Consider the following 25,585-nt stretch of genomic DNA (forward strand, 5'->3'; position numbering starts at 1 on the left):
GGCGATGGCTTTATACTGGGTGGGGGTGGGGAGGGGTGTTCTCCGTCACAACGGTAGACTATTTTCCAAGAGAAGGGTTGGGGTTGGGGGGGGGGGTCAGGGCGGAGGAGGGATGCCAGGCTCCGTCACAGCCAGTTCCTGCGCCAGGTCGTTGAAGCGGGCGATGTAGTCCACGCTGCTCTCGCTCATCATGCAGGCCAGCTGAGTATCCATCTGCAGGGAAGAAGACAGGCCTCCAGCAGACATTCTCCACTTTGGCCTCATGGGGCATTGCTAAGATATTTATTGATATTTGATTGATGTGTTTTGAATAAAAAATTATAATAAAAATTGTAAAACATGTATTATAAATGGTAAAACTTAATCCAGGTGGAGCTCCCTTTGTGCTCTAGGATATAATAAAAGTAGCTGTTGCCATATTCAAATCATACCGTTTCCTAATGTGCAATGTGGGATTTGACTACTGGCCGTAATTTGACTAGTAATGTCGGTTTTGAAAGTACAGTGAGAAAGATTTGTATTTAGCCTCGGTTACTTGCTTATGGGCTTACATGTGAATTGCAACGCATAAAATGTATGATGCTGGCTCCAAATAAAAGCAAAACATTTTTTGGCTGTTCTCGCAAGAATTTTGGGACCTCACAAAAACAGGGTCACATTTTTTGACTCTAAAGAAGTCTCCACCTGTGCCCTTTAATGAACGGACGGTCGCTTACTTCTGGCACATCTGGAAGGCCACGGGACTGAAAGGAGTCATGGGAGTTGCAGTCCAGGAGGCTGGGGCCGAGGAGCGCCGTCCCGCTGGAGGGGGCCAGGGTGATGCGCCGCCCCTTCTCAGGAGACGCCAGACTGGCTGCAAGAGAGAGGGGAGTCTGGGCACGACCGTCGAGCAAAGGTAGCATCTAAACAAAGCCATGTCTAAAAGTTCAATATAAATCGCACAATATTTAAAAAAAATTATATACTTTACGAAAAAACTGGAAACTTGCTCCATATGTGTCTTGCAACTACTTTTTTACGGTTGCCTGTAGTAAGTGATGCAACTTCCTGTTTCTAGTCCCTTACATTTCAAGACCTTTTAAAGGCCTGGATATAATTGAAAGTGAAACTGTTCAAATTGATTATTTATGACGACATTTAAAGACGCAAGCAGATTTGATATCCCCGATGAATATTATGGGGGAAATTTAGATTTTCACATAAGATATCAACATAAGAAAATCCCATTGATTAGTGCGACGATCACCCGTCCCAGACTTACAGAGGAGGCAACCCAGCGTGGAGTCGGACGAGTCGTTGGGGTACCACTGGGGGTCGTGGCTGGGTGACGGGATCCACCCCCTGGACGGGCTGACCGGGGGAGACGACGCCAGCAGCTTGGAGCCGTCGCTGGAGCTCAGCTTGGCTGGGGACAGAGAGGCCTCCTCACCTGCACGACACCAGAGGCATCAGCCGTTTATAGTTAATAGAAGTCATATGGCAAAGTTACAGTTTAATGCCGGTTGAAAATACTTTTGGTTATCGTCATATAGTTAAGGCTATGGCTGCATTACAGTAAAGTAAAATTCTGAAATTCATAAGACGTTGTAGATGTTCCAATCAACACACACACACACACACACACACACACACACACACACACACACACACACACACACACACACACACACACACACACACACACACACACACACACACACACACACACACACACACACACACACACACACACACACACCATAGTGGGCAGAGTTGATGGCGAGCTCGATGATGGAGTCGCTGATGTGTGTCTGGGGTTCACCGGGGGTCAGAGCCTCTTCAGGGGGCCCGGGGAGAGAGATGTCCAGGAGAGAGGCTACGCTGGGCGGGGAGAGGAGCGGCTCTCCGCCCCTGGATCTGGACACGCCAGGAGAAGGCGGAGGCGGGCCGTTCTGGAGAGATGGCAAAGTGAGATGGATATTTAGTTTGTTTTTCCTTTTCTTTACACAACAGAAGTCAGTGCGTGTTATATCAAGTTCAACCACAAGCGTCCATTGTTGGTCACAGAGCAGCTTCACCCTCAATTCACCAACAAATGTTGCTTAAGGCCAAGTGTCTGAATGGCACTTATGTTTGGCCGTCTCATTCATTTTTTTTTTTTTTTTAGAAAGTTATAGTGTGAGCGGCTCACCCTCCTGTATTGACCCGCATGCCAACATTGGTAAAAGTAGTTAAATGCAAGATAGCATTTTTTTTTAAATTATTATTAATTCATTTGAATCTCAAGACTTATTCTCTGTGTTCATTTTGTAGGTTATGGTTACTGTTGTGCCTTTTGCTTTCCTTAAACCGCACTTTATCCTTTCATTAATTTGATACATTTCGTGAAGCACCGGGGGAAAGAGGTGCGACGTGTGAGGGAACCACGGCAAAGACCTTCATTCTCTATGAAAGAATAAACACATTCAAATTTCTGAAGCGCTGAACGCTGAAGAATCTCGACGGACCCAGACCTCTTCATCTTATCTTGTTTTAGACACACATTGCTCTAGGTAAGAGAAAAAAAATTATAAAAATCCTGTTTCAGTTTGGTTGCGTTACCTCCGGGGCATTGTGCTGCAGCAGGCTGGTGTCGGCCGGGACGTCGGCGATGGCCGCGGGGCCCAGGAGGGCGCTGCTGTCTGCATTCGAGGACCCCAACTCCCGGGAAGGGCTGCCGGGGATGATGCCCGCAGACTTCGCCGCCAAGTCGATGGCGCCTGAAAGGGTAAAACGATAGGTATTATTAATCTCTTTAATATCCAACTACATTTCTATATGGAAGTGTAAAAAGTCAAAGAAAAATTGTATTTTCCTTAGAGGGTTAAGTCATCACACGTTTTATTACATGTGTACAACACGTTTAAAAGCAGATACGTACTGGAGAGTTCACTGGCTGTGGTATTGCCTGAGTTAGCAGGGGCAGCCTTGGGGGGTAGAGGGCGGGACGACGGGGCCAGGCGGGTTTGGATGGGCCGGAAGGATCCTGTTCCTGAACGAGACGGGGAGCGAGGGTCAGGGCTCGGCAGCAGCTTCATAACCCTACGACTGTAGATTTACGTCCCACGCTTGAGCCACTCGAAATAACGACAATTTAGAAACCTCGGCGACCGCTAACGGGAGCAGCCGAAAGAAAAAGAAGAGGAAGAAGAAGACAGAAAAGTAGCAGCCGCAAACCTGGGGGCTCAAAAAATTTCTATCACCATACTTTTTGCTTGGAAAGTGGGTGTGATGTGAGTTTTCAAAAACATTATTATCTTTTCATGTTTAATGGCAGCATATTCAAAGGGCCTGGATAATGTCAAGCAGTCAACTGTCCAACTAACCCAAATGAATCAATGACTCCACTCTAACAAATCCTCTTATTTGTGTTGATCAACTAGACGTTTCTCCACTCGTGGTGCAATACTTTAGAGGAGATAGCACGCCTCTCCGGTGTGCTATCTCCTCTAAACAACTCGTTGGTCGTCAGGCTCTTGTACATTCTGCCCAACAGAGGAGAATCATTAACAATTTGGCAAAATGCCAACCAAACCTAGGAACCTCTTTGCTATGGGGCAGCAGTGCCACTCAGGTACCTGTAGCGGAGGAGTTGGACAGGATGGAGAAGGAGCACACGTGCTGAGGAGTGTCACCAGTCGTGCGGGGCAGCAGAGTTCGCTGAAGGAAGGAAATATCACTTTAAAAAAAACCTGCACAGCCGCGCTGCAGGTCAACTTTGAGCCAGATAATTACCCTACTGATAAACAGGTGCAGCATCATTCTCTCTCTCTCTCTCTCTCTCTCTTACCTGAACCACCAGGGGTTTCCTCGGCTGTCGGCTCCTGGGTTTCCTCTGTCTGGAAAGAAAAAGATCCGACTGCATCTGAAAGAGAAAACGGAAACAAAAAACTCCTTCAGTTCACCTACTGATCAACTACATCCAAGCAAGCACGCAAATCCTAAGATCCAGTCGTGCAAATTAAAGATGAAATGGGACATGAAAATCATAAATCGGAGATTTCTTTGGACTGTTCGAAATATATAGTTTGGGTGTATGGCTGATAACAGGAAGGCAAGGCGTGCCAAAAATATGCTGCACATGCCAACAATGGGACAAAATGGCCGCTCCATGGCTATCAAATACAAATCAACCTTTAAGATATAAACCTTTCCACTGTACATATCATGACTTTTACAATTCAAGCGCTTACACTGATGGAGTCCAGCTGCTGCCTAAAGGCCAGCTCAGCCTCTTTGTTGGGGGAGAACATTCTGGAGTGTCTGGAGCTGTTCGGTGGTAACGTGGTGGGTATTGCGAAGACACCGCCTTCCGAGTCACCGCCGGACGTCGTCCCCATGAGGGACCGCGGCAGGTTACGCCCTCCTGTGGCAGGGCATGGAGAAACATCTACGTTAAAAAGGGCCGTTCCTGGTAGAGGCCTGGATGAGGCACAGCATTCTAGGAAGCATCCGATTAAAACCATAGCCGCTCACCCGATCTACTTTACACTTGGCGGGTGTGTTGCTGGGGAACCAAGAACGTTGAGTGTCGAATTTTGTGCAATTTGGACACGCAAAACGTGTAATATTAATAAACGTTGAATAAACAAGCGAGCCGCTCTGTGCAGCTCGGATGATTTGTGACATGAGGTGACCCCTGTGCAGCGAGCGGGGCGCATGACCTCCAACGGCACACATGCACGGAGAGAGTGACACCCCTGTGTTCACGCGGACAGCCCTCTGCATATATGCGTTGACATTTTGTTAAACTTAGAATGTTTCAGAACGTCTTAAATTTAGAATGGGCATATAATAGTTTGTCTCAACAACAACAAAAAAAAGGTTTCTAATATGAAACTATTAACCAGGAGTCTAACACTCATGACTAAAACAGTTTTTGTGAGGAGGGTTAACTTTTACCAAGCAAGACCCAAAGTTACCTGTCGCTGTGGCTGTCGGCATGAGCACTTTGGCCCCTCGGACGGAGGCCGGCTGGCGGCCACAGCTGGGGCTGCGGACCCCTGTGGCGGGACCCTTCCCTGGAGGGGTGAGGGTCTGTCCCTGGTCCTCTTGGGGGTTCTTGATAGGGGATGTGGCTGTAGAGCACGTTTCTGGAACCTGTCGGAAGAATCAAAAGGCTTTCAAAGACTTCCTTCTGCCACAGCCCAGGGGGTCGAAAAAGGACAATATTGGAAGCCATGTATTTTCCCTCATCAGACAATGAGTTGATGACCCAACTATCGGCACACTTGAGGAGGTAAGAATAAAGTGAGCTGGGTTAATCTAGAACAGGAAAGTACAAAGGTAATCATGAAGGTATTAGGTTTATGGTTAATAATATCAGAAACCAGACTAACTTAAACAGAAAGAAATATATGGATAAAATAAAAATAGGTAAATGTCTGTTATTTTATGGCTTTTAAAGCCTACATATTAAGACTTTTTGAGGCCCTGCTGAGACCCTGAAAATCCATCCATCCATTTTCCTCCTCTTATACGGAGCCGGGTCACGGTGGCAGCAGGCTGAGCAAAGAGCTCCAGGGCCCCTTCTACCCGGCAACGTCTTCCAGTTCCACCTGGGGGACCCCGAGGCGTTCCCAGGCCAGCTGGGATATATAATCCCTCCAGCGCGTTCTGGGTCTACCCCGTGGTCTCCTACCAGTTGGACTTGCCCGGAAAACCTCCAAGGGAAGGCGCCCAAGAGGCATCCTGATCAGATGCCCGAACCACCTCAACTGGCTCCTTTCGACGTGAAGGAGCAGCAGCTCTACTCCAAGCTCCCTCCGGATGTCCGAGCTCCTCACCCTATTTCTAAGGCTGAACCCAGTCACCCTACGGAGGAAACTCATTCCAGCCGCTTGCATTCACGATCTCGTTCTTTCGGCCTAAAGCTCATGACCATAGGTGAGGGTTGGGACGTAGATGGACTGGTAAATTGAGAGCTTTGCCTTCCAGCTCAGCTCCCTCTTCACCACAACGATCCGGTACAACGCCCGCATCACTGCTGACGCCGCACCAATCCGCCTGTCCATCTCACGCTCTATTTTCCCCTCACTCGTGAACAAGATCCCGAGATACTTCAACTCCTTCACTTGGGGCAGCAACTCGCTCCCAACCCGGAGGGAGCAATCCACCGTTTTTCGGCAGAGAACCATGGCCTCGGATTTGGAGGTGCTGACTCTCATCCCGACCGGCTGCAAACCTCCCCAGCGCATGCTGGAGGTCATGGTCTGATGAAGCCAACAAAACCACATCATCTGCAAAAAGAAGAGATGCAATTCTGAGGTTCCCAAACCGGACACTCTCCTCACCTCGGCTGCGCCTTGAGATCCTGTCCATGAATGTCACAAACAGAATCGGGGACAAGGGGCAACCTTGGCGAGTCCAACACCCACTGAGAACGTGTTTGACTTGGTGCCGAGAATGCAAACACAGCTTTCACTTTGGTGAAGAGACTCCAAGAAGACCGAATACTCTAAACTGGTGTTCGGTGCCTAAGCACGCACAACAGTCAGAGCTTTCCCCTTAGCAACTTGTATTCGCATAGAGGCGACCCGCTCGTTCACTGGGGAGAACCCCAACACAGCGGCACTCAGCCGGGGGCTCGTGAGTATCCCCACACCCACCCGGCGCCTCTCACCCTGGGCAACTCCGGAAAAGGAGAGAGTCCAGCCCCTCTCCAGGAGTTTGGTTCCAGAGCCAGTGCTGTGTGTAGAGGTGAGCCCAATTATATCTAGTTGGTACCGCTCCACCTCCTGCACCAGCACTGTCTCCTTCCCCGCCAGAGAGGTGACATTCCACGTCCCTAGAACTAGTCTACGATGCCGAGGATCAGCAGGCCCAGGCCCCCGCCTTTGCCTGCCGCCCAGCTGACATTGCACTTGACCCCAACGCCTATCCCTGCAGGTGGTGGGTGGGTCCACAGGGTGGACCCTAAAAATACAAATGAAAAATACAGTACAGCATAAAGAGTAAATGGGGGGTGGTATATGTGATTTGCAGGCTAGAGAAAGAATGTCGGGCTATAGCAAGCTATAGCTATGGTGAGTAAAAAAAATTGGAAATAAATTAAGAACCAGGGTCTTAGTTATATAAAATGCATGTCATTGAGTTTAAGTGAGTTTGTCAAAACCTGCTCACCAGAGGTTTGGGGTTGACCTCAGAGGCCACCAGTCTGAGCAGGCAGCGCAGCACACTTTGTGTCCCGGAGCTCTGACAAGGTTGGGGGGATAGAGCGACCTGTCCGTTCTCTTGGAGGTCAGTCGAGGGCGCCGTGATAGACTGCCATTCGTATTCCAGCTGTAGCTTGCTGGGTTTCCCCAGCATCAGGTAGAGCTCGGCCAGCGTGACGCTTTCTGCCCCCCGGCCGCTCCAGCCCTCCACCCTGATCTGCTCCGCCGCCCGCTCTTTGGTCGTGGGAGGGGCAGCGTTCTGCTGCGGAGCGGCGTCCTCCGAGCCGGGCACTGGAGGCTTGTCGGGGGCCTCTGCCGAAAACGTGCTTGTGGTGTGTTCATCTCTGCACTGATCCGACTTCTCCTCCGCTCCTCCGAACGCCTGCTCCTTACTACTGGCCCCCGCCGGCCCTCCACCCGCCTCCGCCCCAAGACCAGCCTTGCCCTCCTCCTGGGGGCTCATCCCGCTCGCCTCTGGCTTGGGGACTGGAGTCTGTTTGGACTTTTCCTCCGCTTTTGCAGTATTGTCCGTCGGAGGGTTGGGGACGGTGAGGGGTTCGGCTTGGCGAGCGTCACCCGTTACTGTCGCTAAAGTGCTAGCGGCGGCAGCCCCACCACGTCCAGATTTGGGCCCACCGCGCTGATGCGGGTTTAGTGCCGTGTGGATCCCGAGGATCTGAGCAGTGGGAAGCTCTTTGGAGCCAGTCCGCGGCTTGCCGCTCTCCTGCCAGTGCACCGTACACGAGGCTTTGGAGTGAACAACGCGGGCCACGCCGGGCAGCGTGTTCAGGGTGCTGCTCTCTGCGGGAAACAGGAACAGCTCCTCATGACTTGCTTTTCCAGGAACAACCACACCGCCTTGGCTTCCTTCCAGAGCCTCTCGCTCCTTCAGACTCTTCAGCTGCACACAAAGTTTTAAGGCCTCAAATACAACTCCACAATTGGCGGCCTTAGGGCCAAATGTATTTAAATCTCTAAATGTAGTAGTTTATTTTAAGCTTTGTAAATTGATGAAGATAATTTGAAGAATATGAAGGTGGTTTTGCATTTTATTTTTCTTTGTTTAAGTGTAGCTATACCTTCAACAATGAAAAATTCCTGTTGAATTTGTCACTAACACGTTGAAAATCTGGCCCCTGACAGAATGCACTTGAATAGCCCTGCTCTACAGCTATTGACAAAGGGACACGATATGAAGAAAAGGATGACATCAGCAGATGGAAGGTAATTGAGTTTGTGTTTAAGGATACAATCCGCTCGTCGTGAAAGGCCCACTTCTGTTTGAGGTACTCAATGAGGCTGGAGACTTTCCTGTGCAGCTCCACCACCATCCTGGTTCGGGAGGAAAAGCCAACACTTGTTTCCAGTAAAGTACATAGAGGGGTACAGGAAGGGTGCATACAATGGGGCCTGATGTTTGGTGCTTTAGCACAGGATTACTGTGCAAGTCAGGTCAGACTTTGGGAAATGACAGAGTAGGCAGCAGTGAGGAACCGTGCTGACCTGAGACGAGGGTTGTGGGCCAAACTCTGAACCCGGGCCCAGGAGTGGTTGCTGCGTGGCTGGAGCTCCACTGCCACCTTGAGGGGGAGACGCACCGGCTTCTGGTCCTCCTCGTCACTGATGCCTACAGGAAAAGGAAAACGGTGAGGCGGCGCCATTTCGGGATGTGTGGGCGAATGATAATCAGAAAGCGGTATTGCATAGAGGCCGTGGTGGGAGGCATGGCACAAGGCTGTGGATCCGGTAGACAATGGGCCGGGCACCACTGAGATAAAGCTGCTAATGTATGACATGAATGACAGCGTCAAGTTGTTTCAAACTGGATAATCCTAATTTGAAAATATTCAGGTTACAATGCCGGAACATGTCAAACAAGTGCAGAATTACTTTGTTGACTTGACCCCAATCCCTTCGAGGCCGGTGTTTACGCTCACCGTGACGCGTTGAACCCAGAGGACATTGGAGCCTCTCACCGGCGCCCTGAAAGCCGAGCCCCGCAGGGAGACCGACACTCGTCAACACTCGTCGAAAGCAAATCCTCAAACTTTGTTGCCAAACAGACAGGGGAAGATGGCAGCCGGTGAAATCATCTCCTCCTCATCGCTCTGCTCTGGTACTCTCCAGCAGAGTTGCCATGGAAATGTAACCCCTCCAGCCCACATGCTGCCACCGTTACCGCCGAAAAACACCGTCCCGCAAAACACGTTTCTAACCTTTTTCCAACGCTGCAATGTTTGATTATTGTCTGTGAGTGTGTGTGTGTGTGTGAGTGTGTGTGTGCGTGAGAGTAAGTGAGTGGTGTGTGTGGGCTCACCGTCTGGATCACAGAGTTTCTTGAGCGCTCGGCACATGGGTGCTTTGATGCGCAGGTTTCTGCCTTTCGAGCGCACGGTGGTGGCCCTGTTGAAACATCATTATTCAGTACTTCAACCAGTGACACAGCTTGTAAGAGCTCAACGCAACCTGCTTGTCAACATGGGGTTTTGTATATGCTATAACAACACATTATGTCATCATCCCGCTTTAAAAAAAATATAATAATAACTTTCACCATTTTGTCATACACCAACGTAAAAACATAACATATTGAATGCAGAGCATAATAAGTTTTACCACAATGCGGTAGTGATGTTTGCAGGGGTTTACAACTTTTTCAGATGGATATCTAACAATTCAATCTGATATGCAATAACACACAGAAACTGCTGTTTTCACTTATATAAAGTGTCATGCTTTTACTTATACCGTACTTATATTGTGTACTTACTGTGCAAAGCACACACTCAGACTTACCCCTGTTGGATGAGCTCGTTGAGTTTTGCCACATTCTTATCATCCATTACTGTGCGGAAAGAGGAAAAACAAAAACACAGAGGACTGTTTAGAAACGCTCTCCCTCTGGAAGTCCAACCTGCCTATCAGGCGTGACTGAACACCCCCCCCCCCCCCCATCACTAGTGGGAGGTTAGCACGCAGAGTTTAATCACTTCCCTCGTGTCCAAAAACAACAACATACGCACGCGCACACACACACACGAACACGGGAGAAAACTAAGATGGGACGTGACTACACACAACCATAGCTCTACTCACAGCCCCCGACTTTCTTCCTGAGCTCAGCATAGCAGATCAGTCCGTAGAGTTCTTGGGAGGACTTCTTCAGCACTCGGGAGTAAACTGCGCAATAAAAGACGCTGACATTAATGCCACAACCGGTAAAGCGTGAAGGATGCATGTTCGACAGAAAGGCAGTCCCAGCGAGGCCGTTTTCTGGCCACTGGAATGGAGACCATGTGGCGCTTAATGCAGTTACGCCAGCGCTTTGGGACACGCTCACCCTACAGCTGGCTGTTTGCGATATAAAACTGCCACCAGGAGAGCGCTTGATAGACTTCTGTCCAAAATTGAAGTCACAGCAAATTCATTTCATATGAAATTTTATCGTTTTGTTTATTTAGTTTAATGCACCTAAATTTGTTCCCCCCCGTGGCTTTGAATGATCAGCTGGAACAAAGCCTGCATGCACATGATAAATGCTCCTCTCTGCCTGTTAGGTGTTAAATTATCCCTACTATTCCCATTTCCAATAATTCCATCCTTTAATAAAACCTCAACAAAATGCGCACCTCCTTTGAAATATGCTGCTTTCTCATTCCTAAGCGACTTTATAGGGTTTTAGCAAGACCGGCTGCTCCAGCCTGCTCGGGGTGAGGAGGTGAAAACGAAAGGCTCACCATTGGCAAAATCGATGTGTTTGGAGATCTTGTGCCAGGTTCTGTAATAGAAATGGCGAACTTGCTCTTTATTCTTCACCATGTTTGCCGGCTTGCCTCTTTTCTTGTACTTCATCGCTATGTTGTTCTGGATAGCCTCAAAATCCTTCCCGTGCTGAGGGGGGGAGAGGTCAACGTGAGATACACATCTCAGTTCTAAAAGAAGCAATATTATTTGACATTTGTCTTGGACAAACATAAATGCCACAATATCAAACAGGGGGTTTGCCCCATGAGCGCTAATGCCCTCATGCAGCACTCAGATAACGCCAGCACGGCCCATGCCCTACCTCGTAAAGACCCTCAAAGAAGCTGTTTTTGTCCTCGGCGCTCCAGGACTCCCACTGGCGGCGGGCCCTCTTCTGGTTCCCCGCCTGCTCCTCCTTATCGGCGGGGCCTTGTCCCCTGGACGCCTTGGGCACTCCCCCGGCGGAGCCAGTCACAGAGCCGGCCTGACCTGCAGTCCCCTGGGAGGAAGAACCATTTTCTGTCCCTGTGAATTACAAACACATAGAGCTCACAGATCAATCACACAAACCTATTAGTGTGTGTGACAACATAGTGAGCTTCCCCTCCCATGATGCAGCTCTGGCAACAGGTCAGGGTAGGAAAACAAGCCGATGGTTGGGGTTACAGCATAATGGTCCAAAAGCGACTTTTGAGGTTGGCCCCAGTAGCCACGTTAAGCCCAACACAAAGAACAATGCCAGGAGGCATCCACACAACCACCGCTACAAGTCTGGCCTGTAATACTTCTGCTGTCGAGGTTTTACTCAAAATCAGTGACGTTTTTTTTTTTTTTCCCCCAGAATCAAAAATGTATGGTGCACAGGATATGGCCTAGATATGTCTGGTCCAAAATAGATGTGGTGCAATGTCAAATCATATTGAAATAAATAGTCTTCCCTCCGCTGGTCAACATTTGGTTGACCTACATACCTTCACGGTTAATTTCTCACAACATGAGAAAGTCTGACAATTAATTCAAATATTTAAATCGGGCAAACGGTTAAGACCCGCTCGTTTAAGATGCAGTAAAAGACAAAGAAAAAAAAAATAACTGTGCAAAAGCATGCGTCAAGAAAAATCAATGTTAGCTTGTGTTAGAGGTGGGTGGCAGCACACAAAGCAAGCGGTGGGATTCTATGAGACGTGCAATTATGTGCCGTGACTTCAATGCACGGCACCATCTGAACGCACTGAGATGCACTTCACTTAAACCAACACAGAAGGATCTCATTTAAAATGGCAGTGACCAACTAGAAATTTGAGTTTGGTCGCAATTTGCTCGTATTAAAACCTGCACACACTGCCGCTCCTCCGTGGCAGATGCTTACCAATGCCAGTTTCAAGAAGGTTATTTTGAATACCGGGACAGCTTTAGATTGTTGATGTCGCCGAGAAGCATGTTACACAAAGTACACAGACTTTCCCCACTGCAGTCACCTTCTTAAAATGGGACACGACAACGTATTATGTGAGCAATTATTTCAAGTTTGGAGACAAGCAAAGCAACGAGATCATATAGAAACCAAAGGCTTTGAGGCTTCCAAAATAGGATTTATTTAAGCGACGGCATCAGAATTTTTGGAATAACAGCAAGTCAGTGCGAGAACCGATGCATGCAAAATCATGTATATGAAAATATACACGACATACAATAATAGTTTGATTGTTTTCTCTTATGATACTAAATATGCTGAATGATAGAAGTTAATTGTGAGATCTTTGCGGAGTTTGTTGCTGAATTGATGAAGGAACCTCAATACATTTCTAGTTTCAGACGTGTAATACTGATTCATATCCATAAAACACTGCCACCTTTTGTTCAAATGTAAGAAATTACTATGTGCATGTTTTTGGTGATGCATTTGCTCGTGTCACAATTAAGGGAGGCTCATTAGTGACAGCGTCTGGTGACTCAGTTGGAAACTCTATTTTTACTTAAAAACGACACGACAAATAACGCAGCACACATTGCTTAAAACGACTTGTTCATATTGAGCGATTCAACAGGGACAACAGTTCGGTCAGCATTTGTTGACGTCCCACTGCTGAAATAGGATTCATTGTCCTCATGGGTTCAACAGTAAAAACAATCCTGAAAAATGATTCAAAATTTTGATTTGCCAGCTCTGTGGTCTCACTGAAATTTATGAAAGGTGGAAAACAGATACGCTGGAAATGGAAATGTTCTTGATGATGTCATTTTGTGCTTTATACAACTACAGTTTTTTGTTTACCAGTCCGGCCCAGAGAATTAACAAATTCCAAGCACTCCCCTCACTAATCATGACCAAAATGATTAACTTAGCATAAATTGTAAGTTGATAATTTCCCCCATGACTCACAAATAGGTGGGTGTGAAGTAAGTGTGTTTATATGCTTAAGTATCAATATACATTTTTTTTTTTAAACTGACACCCGAAAAAACATGATTTCCTCTGATAACACGTTTTATTTCATTTCTTAAAATATTCCCCACATCCATTAAAATGGTCATCTTGGGTTCACATATTCCCAGTGCTCAGAAGCTACAGGTCTGTTTACCCGAATCCCTACCCCCCGCCAGGGATTGATTTAAAAAAAAGGTGTTATCGTATTAAAATCTGTGTTTTTGCGTCAGTTTTCTGGAAAAACGAGGAAAACCTAAGATGTGACAGCCTAAAAACCCAGATGCCTTGTGTCAGTCTCCTGGGGCTTGTGTCTCAGCTGCACTGATCGGTTTGGAAAACAGTTGCAGAAACAGTGTTTACATCCCAGAAAACACTTCATCTCAAGTCGAGTCACAGTTTACCACCATAGACAAACTTATGTCACGGAGTTTTCTTGAATAAACCGGTGGCGGCGGGACACAACCGGGCTCACATCCCTCTCCGTACCTTTGGCTTTCGCCGCGCCGTGACCGTTGATGGCAGATCCGACAGAGTCTTTCCGGAGCCGCTTGCTCGGAGGACGAACGCTGGAGCGGAGGAAATGATGCTGGTCGTGGCTCGGGGGCGCGGGTTCCGCCGGCGTCTGGGTCGGGTTCTGCTGGATGGGACCGGGCGCGGGTCCCGGTCCGAGGGGCTCCGGTGCTGGTCCGGGGCTCCCGGCTCCAGCTGACGGACCGAGAGGCTCCGCCGCCTTTGTGCTCTCCTCCTCCTCGTCGTCGTCGTCGTCGCAGCCCTCGGGCTTCCGCGGCGGATTCCTCCGTCCGTCGGCGCCACCGCCCTCCCTGGAGCCCAGCGTCATCCTGCCGGGACACATTCGGGGGGCCGCCGCGTCACATTAGAGGCACACACACACCGTTTTCAAATCAACTGTTTCGAATCAACTTCCAAACACGATGCTCCGGTCTCTCTCAACATGGCCGCCGCGGCTCGCTCCAAATCCCTCTCCGTCCCAACAAAAACACCGCGCACAAAAACCTGTCTTTTCGTCGGTGTGCATGTGTTCTTAGCGGACGAGGCAGCCGGGAGACCGGCCAAAACGCCTAACGAGCTGTCCCCGGGGTGGGTCCGGGGACGTTTCTGCGGAAATTTCAACCCGAAACCGAAAAGCGAGCGCCGCTCTCTCTCTCGGTTTAGCGCCCCGAGGAAACGACGACGAGGAAAGCCTCTGGTGGGTTCGACCTCTAAATAAAGTGCTTCTCCGAAACGTTTTTTTTTTACCCGTTCTCATGCTCTTCGCTGGCGGATGGCGTCTTCTTCCTCTTCACCATGGATCCGATAGGTTTGACCGGCGATACTGGGTCCGATTGGGCATAATAGAAACGACCGCGGCGCTGCTCTCCGTTCCCCGCTGCTCCAGACTGAGCCCAACTCTGCGCAGATCCACTGATCAGCAACATTACCCACGGAACCCGACGCTTCTCCACGGCCACATCAGGAGATGTGACAGATTATCATTACATTTCCACGATGGAGAATTATTAACAAGTCAGGGACACTCAGTTTAAATAAAAGCCTCCCCCCATACACACAGTTTTATTCCAAATCCATTACACCGAAACTTGGTGTTCAGGACGACTTGCTTGTCTCCACGGCACAATATGGAGAAATGATGTTTCCTCAACCGATTGTTGAGAAATTGTACACCGATCCAAGTCAAAAGACTTTCACTAATCTGATATTTAAAAGAAAAAAAAAATACCGCAACAAACATTCGGAGTAAATTATGCTCCTGGAATCGAGGAGGAATCCACTCGATGGAGTGAAGAATGTTTATAATGTTTATACGTGCGCAGAAGAAAAAATGTTCTTCATAAAACGTTGTTGGCTCCGTTATTTCCAGATCACTGTATCCCGATCATGGCTGTTATTCTAAGAAATGACGAGTGGAGGGGGGAAATGGAACTGGTATAAAGGGAAAATGAACTAAATGCCAGTTGTAAACAGACTACGGGTTTAGGGTGTAAACCTGCACGGGAGCAGACAAACAAACAAACAAACAAACATCTGAATTATTGGCATTCCTTTGCATAAAAAAACAACAACTATCAAGGACAACTTAGTGTTCCACAGATTCTCAGCCGTCAACATACATGAAGTCAACAGAGCTTATCAAAACCCCCCAAACGGCTCCATTGTTTGCATTTACGAGTCCATGCAACTAAAACAATATAAGATAATATAACATAACACATATATAATATCTAGGTCAAAGAGATACTTGACTTTAAATACAAGCTGCAGTCTCGTCCACCTCTATCCCAGGCTCCCAGGCAGAGACACTTGTTATTACCTTAAAACAACACGCGTATGTCTGCAACCCGTTTCCGACACGAGGTGTGCTTTGCGGCGTTCAAATAACGTTAAGCTATTTACCGTCATTTACATTCACCGGTGTCGGGTACAAACTCCACCCTCACAACACCAGCGGGTACATCCACCATCGATCATCCCGAAACGCCGAGAACGACGTCTCCTCTTTTTTTTTTTTTTTTTCTCCCCCCCTTTAGCGGCTGTCGCTAGCTAGCCACGGCGACACAACGCGCGTTCGAACGCAGCCTCCTCCCCACCCCGCACCCGCTTTTGACGGGTCGCCTCTGCGTGTTTGGTGGGTAAAACAGCGTGGAAACGAAAGGCAGAGTTACCCTGAGTGGAGCTTTAGCTGCGGCGTCCCCGTCTGCGAACATGTGTCGGCGGAAAAAAAAAAAACCCCGCTGCTCTCTGACACTTCCTGCAACTCAAAAACAAACGCTGCGATTGGTCGGCGCGACACACACACGCGCGCGCGCGCGCGCGGTCACGCAGGGCCGCGTTCGAGGGGAGTCGGAAATCGGTAATTCCGGCGCGTTCGGTGGTCGCTTACTTCCGACCGAAGCGTCTCCCTCGGCCCCGGGTTCGGGGAGTCGTGGGCGCCGCGCAGTGGCTTTTACGTCGTCCGGCGAGCTTGTGGCATCTACAGCAATCTTGCACGGGGGGCTTGGGGTTGCGGCGGGGGTTTAGGTCGACGTGGGGCGTGTCTTTGAATCGAAACCCCGCGTGAATGGAACTTCGTGCGCACGGCGAAGGTCGCGCGGCGCCGCGTTTCTATGACGCCGGGTGGGGGGGAAACTCCGAAAGTTGCGCCTTAAACGGTCGTCCCTCTGCGCGCTGCCCAAGCGGAGGGCTGCGTTTTCCGCGCGAAGGCGTCAGCGGAACGCAGCATCCAGGAGATTGACAGCTCCGCGGTCTAATCGCCGGTGAGAGAGGGAATCGCGTGGGACCAATTGTTTTCTCTTCCTTGTGCGTTTCCGCAATATCGACGAACAAATTCCAAAATAAAGTGTACGTTTTGAGGGAATTAACCACCGCATGTATTTCCTTAAAATATCCGCGCGTCACTCTCCCATTATTATTATTATTATTATTTTTTTTTTTTAACGTTCGGACATAGGGGTGGGGCGTCCGGTAACAGGACCCCGCCTTTAAAGCGATTGACATTTAATGCAACGAATCACAGCCCGTGCCTGCAATACGCACTCTCATATAGACCAACGAGAACAGCGTTTTGTAGACCGGATCGGAGCCTGACCAATCAAAAGCTCCCCCTCCTACGTCACGGAAAGGGGTTGGACTCGAACCCCGCCTAGCGAGGGCACAGCGGAGTACGACGCAGGCAGGGATCTATCCGCTGGAAGGCCGGCTGGCTCGCCCGCAAAGTTGCTCGCAGGAGTTTCGTCGGCGCCCGACTAAAGCCACAATGACTTCGACGAACATGTTCCAGGGACTGGACAACGGCTCCAAACCAAGTTCAAGGTAAGGGACGTTGGGTTCACGCCGAGGGCGACCCCGGACGCCGCCGTTCGGGGTTCGAGCGGGCGTCCCCGGCCGGCGGATGCGGGGCTGGGGAGGCTCGGCTAACTCGGCTAGCTTGGAATGCTAACGCGGCTTCTGTTTTTTTCTCCCCCCCCCCCCCCCCCGTCCGACTATCCACCCACACGCGTCGGCCGGACCGCGCGTTTCGTTACGGAGGCGGTTCGTCCCGAGTTGTCCCAGTCGAACGGCTTAAGCGAAGCGTTGGGTTTAGCTTCTGTACCAATCGCCCAGGCGTTGTCTCCCAACTGCGGAAGTGCGACCACACGAAGCCGCTCCGCGCCTCATCTCCCCCGGCGCCGCGCGGCGGCTCCCCCGTTCCCCCCTTCACCATGAACGTGGCAGCCCGCGGAGATTGGGTTTAACATGTTCAATTGATCGATGGAACTGTCACCTGATAACGAAATGGCCGCTGCTGCGTCATGTTTATTTTACCCCGAGTTGTTTTAATTCGTTATCTTTAGTTTCGAGTACATGAAAATATGTCAAAACAAATGATGACTGATCGTCATCATGCTGGGCGCCCTGTATGCTGCTTTACTTGTAAACATTTGTCTTTCAAGATCTTAGTTTTTTTCTTTTCTTTGTCATTAGCAGTCAAAGCATGAAGAAAAGTAGTAATCTTTACCATAAAATGCTATTTTAACGACATAGCAAGAATATAAACAAAATATATACGTATGTAAGGTTAATATGTATGAGACAGAGTATGTACCATGTCCAACTGGGGTTGACTGTGTACGGTTTGCAATGGGGGAACAAATATATAGTGCGGGGTTCCCCCCCCTTCCACTTCAATTTACCAATGTGAAATTCAACAAAAACTGAACATGCCCTCTGACCTTATCCCAAACCCATGTTTGACCTTGTTGTACAAGGGTTTTAAAGTTAGAGTGCATTGTGTGTCGGAGCAACCAAATGTGCCGCTTGTGAAAGATAAGCAATCTCACCGAGACCAATACGGGTAAAGGTTGTTTCTGTTGACCCGCTTGCCTCATTTCCCCCCTGTCCTCCGCAGAGTTTTGCGGCCCCCAGGAGGCGCCTCAAGCAACCTGTTTGGCGGATACGAGGGAGACACCTCGTCATCAAGAAAGCCCAATAAAATGGCCTCCAACATTTTTGCTCCGATGGAGGAGCCCCAGGGAGGCCCCAAACGGTCCAATCCTCCAGGTAGGCCAATCCCTGTCTAGACACAGTGAGGAGAGCTCTCTCCAAGCCTCCCATACTGACCACAGTGTGAAAACTGTCGGTATAATGCGATCTTTTTCAGGGGCATGAAACCGTTTTTGCCACTAACAGTAACTTAAGAAATTGGGGTTGGGGAGAATACTGTTAGTTATTAAACACATTCTGGTTTTACTAACTGGTGATTTAAAAAATGGTCAACATTAAAACTTCCCATGGTTGCTCATTTCGTTTATTCATTTTAGTCATTTCCATAAATATGTGTGTTTTAATATGTATTATGCTGATTCCCACTGGCACATGATGCGTTATGTAAACCTGAAATGAGCGCCCTTGCTTGACTTGGGTATGGTTTATCACGCTGTAGGCCACTTTTCCTCACTTGGCCTCTGTATTCCTGGGAAGTGCTTCAATTGCAACTTGAATGTGCCAACTGTTGGACTGATACCACGTGTATCGTGTCGAATCTATTATTGCCGCTAGCAAGCTTCAGTGCATCATCAAGTGGTAAACTACACTGACAACCAGTACCTTTGATGCAAATGGTACCTCTGGTAAATTAGCTGGACCCTTCAGTCTACTTAAGTACTGTACTTAAGAAAAATTGAGAGGTTTTTTAAAAGGGTGTTCTACTTTTTACTCAACCTTATTTCAAAGTAGATGTCTTACTTTTTATTATTTATATTCTATTCTGTTCTACAAAACTACTGTATCGCTTCCATATCTAGTACTTAAAATCTCAAGTAGTGTACTTAAAATCTCAAGTAGAACCTTGAAGGGCTTACTCCTTTTTTTTTGTTGTTGGTATTTATAGGTATTTATATTTTTGGGGTTTTTCAACAACAACTGCTGCATGCACATTATGATAGACTCCATCGTTATTGTTGGAAACTATTGAAGTACAGATGAAAAATGCTGGTGTTAGATTTATATAGCACCTTTAAGAACACTCTTTACAAAGTGCTTTGACAGATAAAAGCAGAAGAAGATGCTACTTCTAAGATCATTGCCAAATCAGGATCTTGGTAACAGTTGCTTTCAGTATATTTAGGGTTGACCAACATCCCAGAATTTTTGGTTTACAGGAACTTGTTACTAAACTATCCTTTCTTCTCTCGCATCTGTGTTGTCATCCTTTTTACTTTAATTTCACAAAGTGAAAGCAGAGTAACAACAGGCATTGTATGGAGCTTACACCCTTGAAGAATTCATCAAGTTGAGTCTCTGAGGCCACGATGCCTTTTGTTTAAAAACGCTGTCAGGCTGGGAGGAATGGTCGTCTGGCCCATTTACAAGTTGCACTTTCCTGGCAGTTGGATTGACAACGCGACAAACCAATGACAATGTACTGGGTGGGGGGGGGGGGGGCATTAGCTCCCCCTTTTTGACATCACCATAAAAGATTCCATTCTGGGCTCTCGCAATCGTAAATGAGAAAGTGTGGGAATTAGGTTGGAGTATATTCTATTGCCGTTTACTGTGCATGTTAAAACTCCAAAGTAAATACATTTTTAAGGTTGCAGGTGCAGTGGACCATTGACGAGATACTGAAACTAGCTGTGTGAAGATTTAAGTGGCAGTCTGAGGAAGGTGAAATAATGGTCTTTTGGCTAAGATGTGCACTTAGTAACACCCGCCCGGGAACGTTAAAGTTCAAAAGGTTTTTGGCACTTTGAAATGGTTTGTTACACTGTTTTGGTTGTTAAAAAGCACCACTGCTACTTGAACTACTCCTCTTTTGTTCTTTTGGGAAATTTGGTTAGCTATGTGACAGTCCAGCCCAGAATAGTGCATTATAGGGGTGTCACGATTCCGATTCAAAATTGAAAATCGATGGAAATGAGCGTTCCATTTCGAACTTGGAGATCACAAGCAGGTTCTCGATTCTCGCTGTATTTTCGTGGGTAATGTTGTCTGACATGGTCACCATATTGGGGACGGTCAAGATCCTCCGGTAAACAAATGCAAGCGTGCCCTGGGGGATGTCAACTGCAGCTCGCCTGTCTCCAGACTGACTTGCATGAAATTGCATGAGTTGGGCGAGCTGCGGTGGGCTCCGTGGAGGGTCCGCTGCACCGCATCCCTCAACGCACACTGCACCCACTCACCCGGAACTGAGGCTGCACGACATGGAGGGCCAAGCCCCGTCACTCCAAATAAAACAACTAAAAACAGTGCGGGAACGGGGCACGACTCATCAACTTACTAAGATTATTTTCCCCGCATAACGCATGGAGAGGGGCCGGTCGGGAAGAGAGTCACAGAGAAATTGTTCCCATTACGCACAGTTTCCTCCCACACGCACATGTTTTGTTCCATAAGAGACGTAAAATCAAAATAAAGACACTGTTCTGGCACACTGATCGAGGGCACCCTGTCGCTAGCGCACACGTCGTCTGCAGGGTCAGAGGGGGGGGGACACTGGTGTGCAAAATGCGCCCCAATCGCTCAGATGGGGGGCCGCCTATCTTGCCTATAGGAAGACCAGAGCGGCCCGCCCACACACACACACACACACACACACACACACACCGCCCACCGCCACTGCCGACGAATAGTGAATTCCGATTTGTTTCATTACATTCTGAGTTGGGTACAGCCCTACAATCAAGTTCAATATAAGTTCATCCAGTTTGTTGCAGAGTGCACGCACATTAGAGAGAAATATTCCCGGTAAGGGTGTGCGAAGTCCAGCTGGCAGAGACATACGAGCGCACCGGCGCGTTTCCCTCTCCTCCGGCGTTTTACCGTGTTTACAAGGGAGAGTTTGCCTTTGACCGGAACGTCCAGTAATTCCACAGATGTGGCCATGAAAGTGGGAAATAAACCCGGCCATCACGGAGGGAATGTCCTCTATAGCAGCGGTTCGCAACCACCGGCTCACGGACAATGATGGGCCGCGGGGTATTTTCAGGAGTAAATGAAAATACATCTAGAGTTTTTATTTGCTTTATTTGGAGAAAAGATGGCTCTGAGCGGAGCTGCAGGGAGTCATTTGCATTACTACCAGCGTTCCCCTCTGGCAAAAATAACATCCATTTTTCTGCATTTAGTAGTGTAATAACTAACTAATTGTTTATTATTCTAAAGTCTAACTTTGATAAAGCTCTTAACTGTTTAGGTGTGTTTTTTTCAATATTTATTTATCGTTTTTAATATCCAAATAAAAGTTGTGTTTTTCTTTACAAATCAAGACTTAATAGTCAAACAATGGCATCGCCACAAGTACTGAAAAAAGTTTTAATCGAATCGTAACCTTAAAGCCGAATGTGGATTTGCTGAATTGTGCCTAGTGTACACCCCTGGTGCATAATTATAGTGCATATTATGTTTTATTTAATGTTTGTGCAGGGGGGAAGACCAGTGAAATATTTGGAGTGCCTGAAGCTCAAGCTCAAAAGCGAAGACCTGCGGCTCCAGCTGGACCGTCTTACAACATCTTTGGGGGAACGGAGAAGGCATCTGCCCAAAGCCCAGCCTGCCACCCCAATAAACCAAAGGTGAACCAAGCTCACATTGAAACTGTAGCGCACATGCAATGCATATACACCCAAGCTCTTTGAATAACGAAGCTGTCCCCAGGTATTAGCTTCTATGGTTCCATAATGACCACTCCCCTCTGCATTCACTTTGTATTTTGTGTTTCATTTGTACTTCATAAAGCTGGTCTTGTATTGTATACAATCAACAAATAATATTCCTTCAACAAGTGCAACAGTTAGAGGCAAGGGCTCCTTATGTTCACCTATTTTATTTGTGTTATAGCCTCGATGATGTTTCTTTGTTTACTACCAGTTGATTTTCTTGATTTGGGCGACACTTCTCTCCACTCAATGCTAAAATGACTATAATTTTTTTTTTTTTTTGTCATTTTAACAATTTATAACTACACGGTTGGTTTGAGGTCTTGTATAAATGGGGTTGCACAGTCTTGGGAATGGAGCCGGCAAAGGGTTGCGAAGGATTGTATTTAAATAAGGCCAGTGAGAAAGGTTGACCCACTCTACTTGATGAGGGTGATTACTGACTAGTTAATGGATGCTTTGCACTATACCATATGACTGTTACTGTGTCATTTGTGAATGCTGTGGATCTGGCATGCAAATGATTCTTGCGAAGGATGTTATATATGCTGCCAACACTTGGGGGGTATGTTTTAAAGCAAGATTATGGCATTAGTGAGTAGTGGTCCACCGATATGGGTATTTCAATTGCCGATGCCGATATTTAGTGAGCAGGGTGGCCTATGGCCGATATACAGTATAATGGCAATATCATGTATTTTTTTTTTCATCTGATGAAGTACATCAATTTATTAACAATAACAAATGACACACAAAATTGCTGAAGTTGAATGGGCATTTATTTAACACTTGTTTTATTGTCTACATTGTCGTGGTGCACTTATTTCAAACAACTTAATAAATGTCCATAGGTAATCTGAGGGCTGAGGGGGGCCTCAGTTCCCTTATTGAACCAAAGATAAAAAGAAATGTGTTGTGTTAAAAAAAATTTCAAAGTTTCATACAAGTTATGAAACCAACAAAAATAAATAGATCTAAAATAAAAACGACAGTAAAATCGCCACGGGAACGCACGCATGCACAGCTTAGTCTGGAAGAGAAACGAGCTTCGCTCCAGTTCTCTTGAGTTAGCTTTCCGTTTTGCCTTAAATGCAAAATATTTCCAAACAGCATTTCTGCTGTTTTCTTTCAAAACCGACCAGAGCGGACGCTCTGCACTTGCTACCCTTAATGAGCAAACACCCCGACAAATGAGTGAGACAGTGGAGACAACGAGCGAGCGAGGGAGAGAAGGCGGAGCTACATGGACACCGCGGCAGTGTGTGTCTGATTGGGAGAGAAGAAAGAGCGAGGAAGCAGCTGCTACCACTATATCCATAGTGCGCAAATTAGTATTGAAACAGTTTCAAATATTCTGAATCAATATGTATACGAAAATCTATATTTTTGACAACACTAGTCTGCAGACTATGTATGTATGTGCGTATGTGCTTCCTTTTAATTAAATACCGCAAACATATCTCATAGAACAGGATATGTAAATCATAGTGCTATCATAGTCATAGTATCATGGTGAAGTACAGCACTTAAGCACCCATCAACACAGTAATGAAATTCCCATGACAGAGTCTTTCAGGTTTTTTTGCTGTTGTATGGGAGCGACTGCGACACCAGTTCTTTACTTTGTCAATATCATTTTCACTTAATTCTGAGAATAAATTGAGCTCATATGAGTTAATTGACAATCACCTTCATACTCCAGGTTTTGCTCGGTCGTGGTTGTCAGGCTTTAAGCCAGTTTACTAAAAAGAGAAAAATGAATTGGCTCATGTATGTTAATCTGATATCCCCCAGCCAAAGAGCTAAAACTTCCACAGAAATAATTTCATTTTACTTAAATTGTTGTCTGGCAACATTTAAATTGAAAGTTTGCGTATTTTTTATGTAATGTGCTTTGAATGCTTGTTTTCTTTTGACAGGACAACATAAATGTGGGTGCTGAGCCCGAGCCGCCAGGTAAGGTGTGTGTGTGTGTGTGTGTGTGTGTGTGTGTGTGTGTGTGTGTGTGTGTGTGTGTGTGTGTGTGTGTGTGTGTGTGTGTGTGTGTGTGAACATTTACACCTTGAAAGATGTAGACATGGAAATTTCGGAGATTTAAATATTCCAATCTCCTGCCTCATTACCCATTGTTTTAACCAATCAGCAACACGCCTCCCATCAGACCAGTAAAGACGTGGTCTCCCAGTGAATTCCATGAATAATAATGTGACTCTGCTGAAAAGTTGTTCCTTCTTCTTCCCCCTCCCGAAAGCCCCCCAGCCCAAGGTCACCCCAGCCGAGGTGAAGGTGGAGACGGTTTCCACGCCGGCCAAGGCGGAGCCTGTCGCGGCTCCCCCGTGTCCCGGGCCCGAACCCCCGTCCTCCGCCCCGTGCGCCGGCTCACCCTCGCCAAAGAACCACGAGCCCCACCTGGGCCCCAAGCCTCGCTCGCACAACAGAGTCCTCAACCCTCCCGGCGGAAAGTCCAGCGTCATCTTCTACTGAACACACTCACATTCACCTTCCTTCTTGTTGTTTTTTCTGTTTCCCTGTCTGGTGGTCGTCTCTCCCCCATCCCCCCTCTCTTTGATTTACCTGTATGACCGAGCACCGGCTCCTTTGTCCTAAACTTCTTGCACTTTCAGCCCTTTTCTGCCTTCTGTCTGACGCTTTCTTGTTCAGCCAAACACGCTACAATCATTCAAGCTAGTCTACGAATCAATCAGACAGGCTAGCTTTTATCTAATCACTGGAACTGTCTTCTTCGGTTACTAATGTTCTCTGTGTTTTCCTGTCCACTATGATTGTAGTTTTTTTTTTTTTCTTCTTTTTTTTCCCCCATTTTTCATAATGCTACCGGCCGAAGGTTCGATCGACTCCTTGGGGAGAAATACCAAAAAAAAAGAAAAAAATCATTGCCATTGCTCGCCCCAAGTTTTTTTTTTTTTTTTTTTTTTTATGTGCTCCAAAATTCCATTTTCTTTCTTCTGCTCTTCAGTTCTTACTCTGAATGTATTGTGTGGGTATTATTCTGCTGTCATCATTGTTTGCTCTATTTTATAAGAATATGCTCTTCGCTTGGGGTAGGCCTCTGTTTATGTTTTAAATTAAAACAGCTGAACACAAGTGGAACTCTGGGAAAAGTGCATGGCTGACCTGGGCCACGGTTGGCTTGAGCCCTTGTCATAGAGCCCACATTACTACACACTCATGATATTCTGGTGTCAGCTTGTCCCCCCCTAATGCTGATGTCCCTGACAGACAATGAGCAGAGCAGAAGAAACGACAACCTGTGTATCGCAATAAAAAATGTTTTGCAATTGGGAGGTTTTTTTTGGTTTTCATTGTGCACGGAAATTTGTCCCTTATACCGTTTCATTTTGTGATCACACCCAGGCTGACGCCCCCTGTCAGCAATCTACGCCATTGCATCACACTTAAATTGTTTGACATGGCATCTTTACACCCAGTTCTTCTGGATCTTTTTGTTTTGTTTAATATATTTTTTGACTCTTGTGGTGACGAGCTATGTTTTGAATACAGATATGAACCACCATTTTCCAAGTGACAAAAAGCAACAAGCCTGGCCCACCAAAATAAAGCTCTGA

At 47.3% G+C, this 25,585-nt stretch overlaps 2 protein-coding genes across 2 annotated transcripts; one reads left to right on the top strand and one right to left on the bottom strand.

The window, feature by feature from the left end:
* Positions 1-80: 80 nt before the first annotated feature.
* cramp1 (cramped chromatin regulator homolog 1) lies at positions 81-14,696 on the bottom strand. The gene is made up of 20 exons (XM_080009224.1): positions 14,602-14,696; positions 13,831-14,183; positions 11,239-11,441; positions 10,910-11,063; positions 10,269-10,352; positions 9,969-10,017; positions 9,490-9,575; positions 8,676-8,799; positions 8,423-8,504; positions 7,141-8,073; positions 4,941-5,118; positions 4,212-4,384; positions 3,809-3,883; positions 3,597-3,678; positions 2,900-3,010; positions 2,581-2,738; positions 1,739-1,931; positions 1,262-1,429; positions 717-853; positions 81-213 (listed from the first exon to the last, which is right to left on the bottom strand). The coding sequence occupies exons 1-20, from the start codon at positions 14,649-14,651 to the stop codon at positions 97-99; spliced, it is 3,510 nt and encodes a 1,169-aa protein (XP_079865350.1). The 5' UTR covers positions 14,652-14,696; the 3' UTR covers positions 81-96.
* A 2,334-nt stretch (positions 14,697-17,030) lies between these two features.
* Positions 17,031-25,015, top strand: jpt2 (Jupiter microtubule associated homolog 2). Its single transcript, XM_080009367.1, has 5 exons — positions 17,031-17,172; positions 18,248-18,399; positions 21,766-21,914; positions 23,918-23,954; positions 24,250-25,015. The coding sequence occupies exons 1-5, from the start codon at positions 17,117-17,119 to the stop codon at positions 24,480-24,482; spliced, it is 627 nt and encodes a 208-aa protein (XP_079865493.1). The 5' UTR covers positions 17,031-17,116; the 3' UTR covers positions 24,483-25,015.
* The last annotated feature ends 570 nt before the right edge of the window (positions 25,016-25,585 follow it).

Source organism: Zeus faber (assembly GCF_960531495.2).
Source record: "Zeus faber genome assembly, chromosome: 11".
Classification (NCBI taxonomy): domain Eukaryota; kingdom Metazoa; phylum Chordata; class Actinopteri; order Zeiformes; family Zeidae; genus Zeus; species Zeus faber.

Coding starts and splice junctions, on each gene's coding strand:
- cramp1 (XM_080009224.1), bottom strand. CDS start 14,651: ATGGTGAAGAGGAAGAAGACGCCATCCGCCAGCGAAGAGCATGAGAAC. Junction 8,505..8,675: donor GCCCACAACCCTCGTCTCAG/GTCAGCACGGTT, acceptor CTCCCGAACCAG/GATGGTGGTGGAGCTGCACA. Junction 2,739..2,899: donor CACAGCCAGTGAACTCTCCA/GTACGTATCTGC, acceptor TTACCCTTTCAG/GCGCCATCGACTTGGCGGCG.
- jpt2 (XM_080009367.1), top strand. CDS start 17,117: ATGACTTCGACGAACATGTTCCAGGGACTGGACAACGGCTCCAAACCA. Junction 17,173..18,247: donor GGCTCCAAACCAAGTTCAAG/GTAAGGGACGTT, acceptor TGTCCTCCGCAG/AGTTTTGCGGCCCCCAGGAG. Junction 18,400..21,765: donor CAAACGGTCCAATCCTCCAG/GTAGGCCAATCC, acceptor ATGTTTGTGCAG/GGGGGAAGACCAGTGAAATA.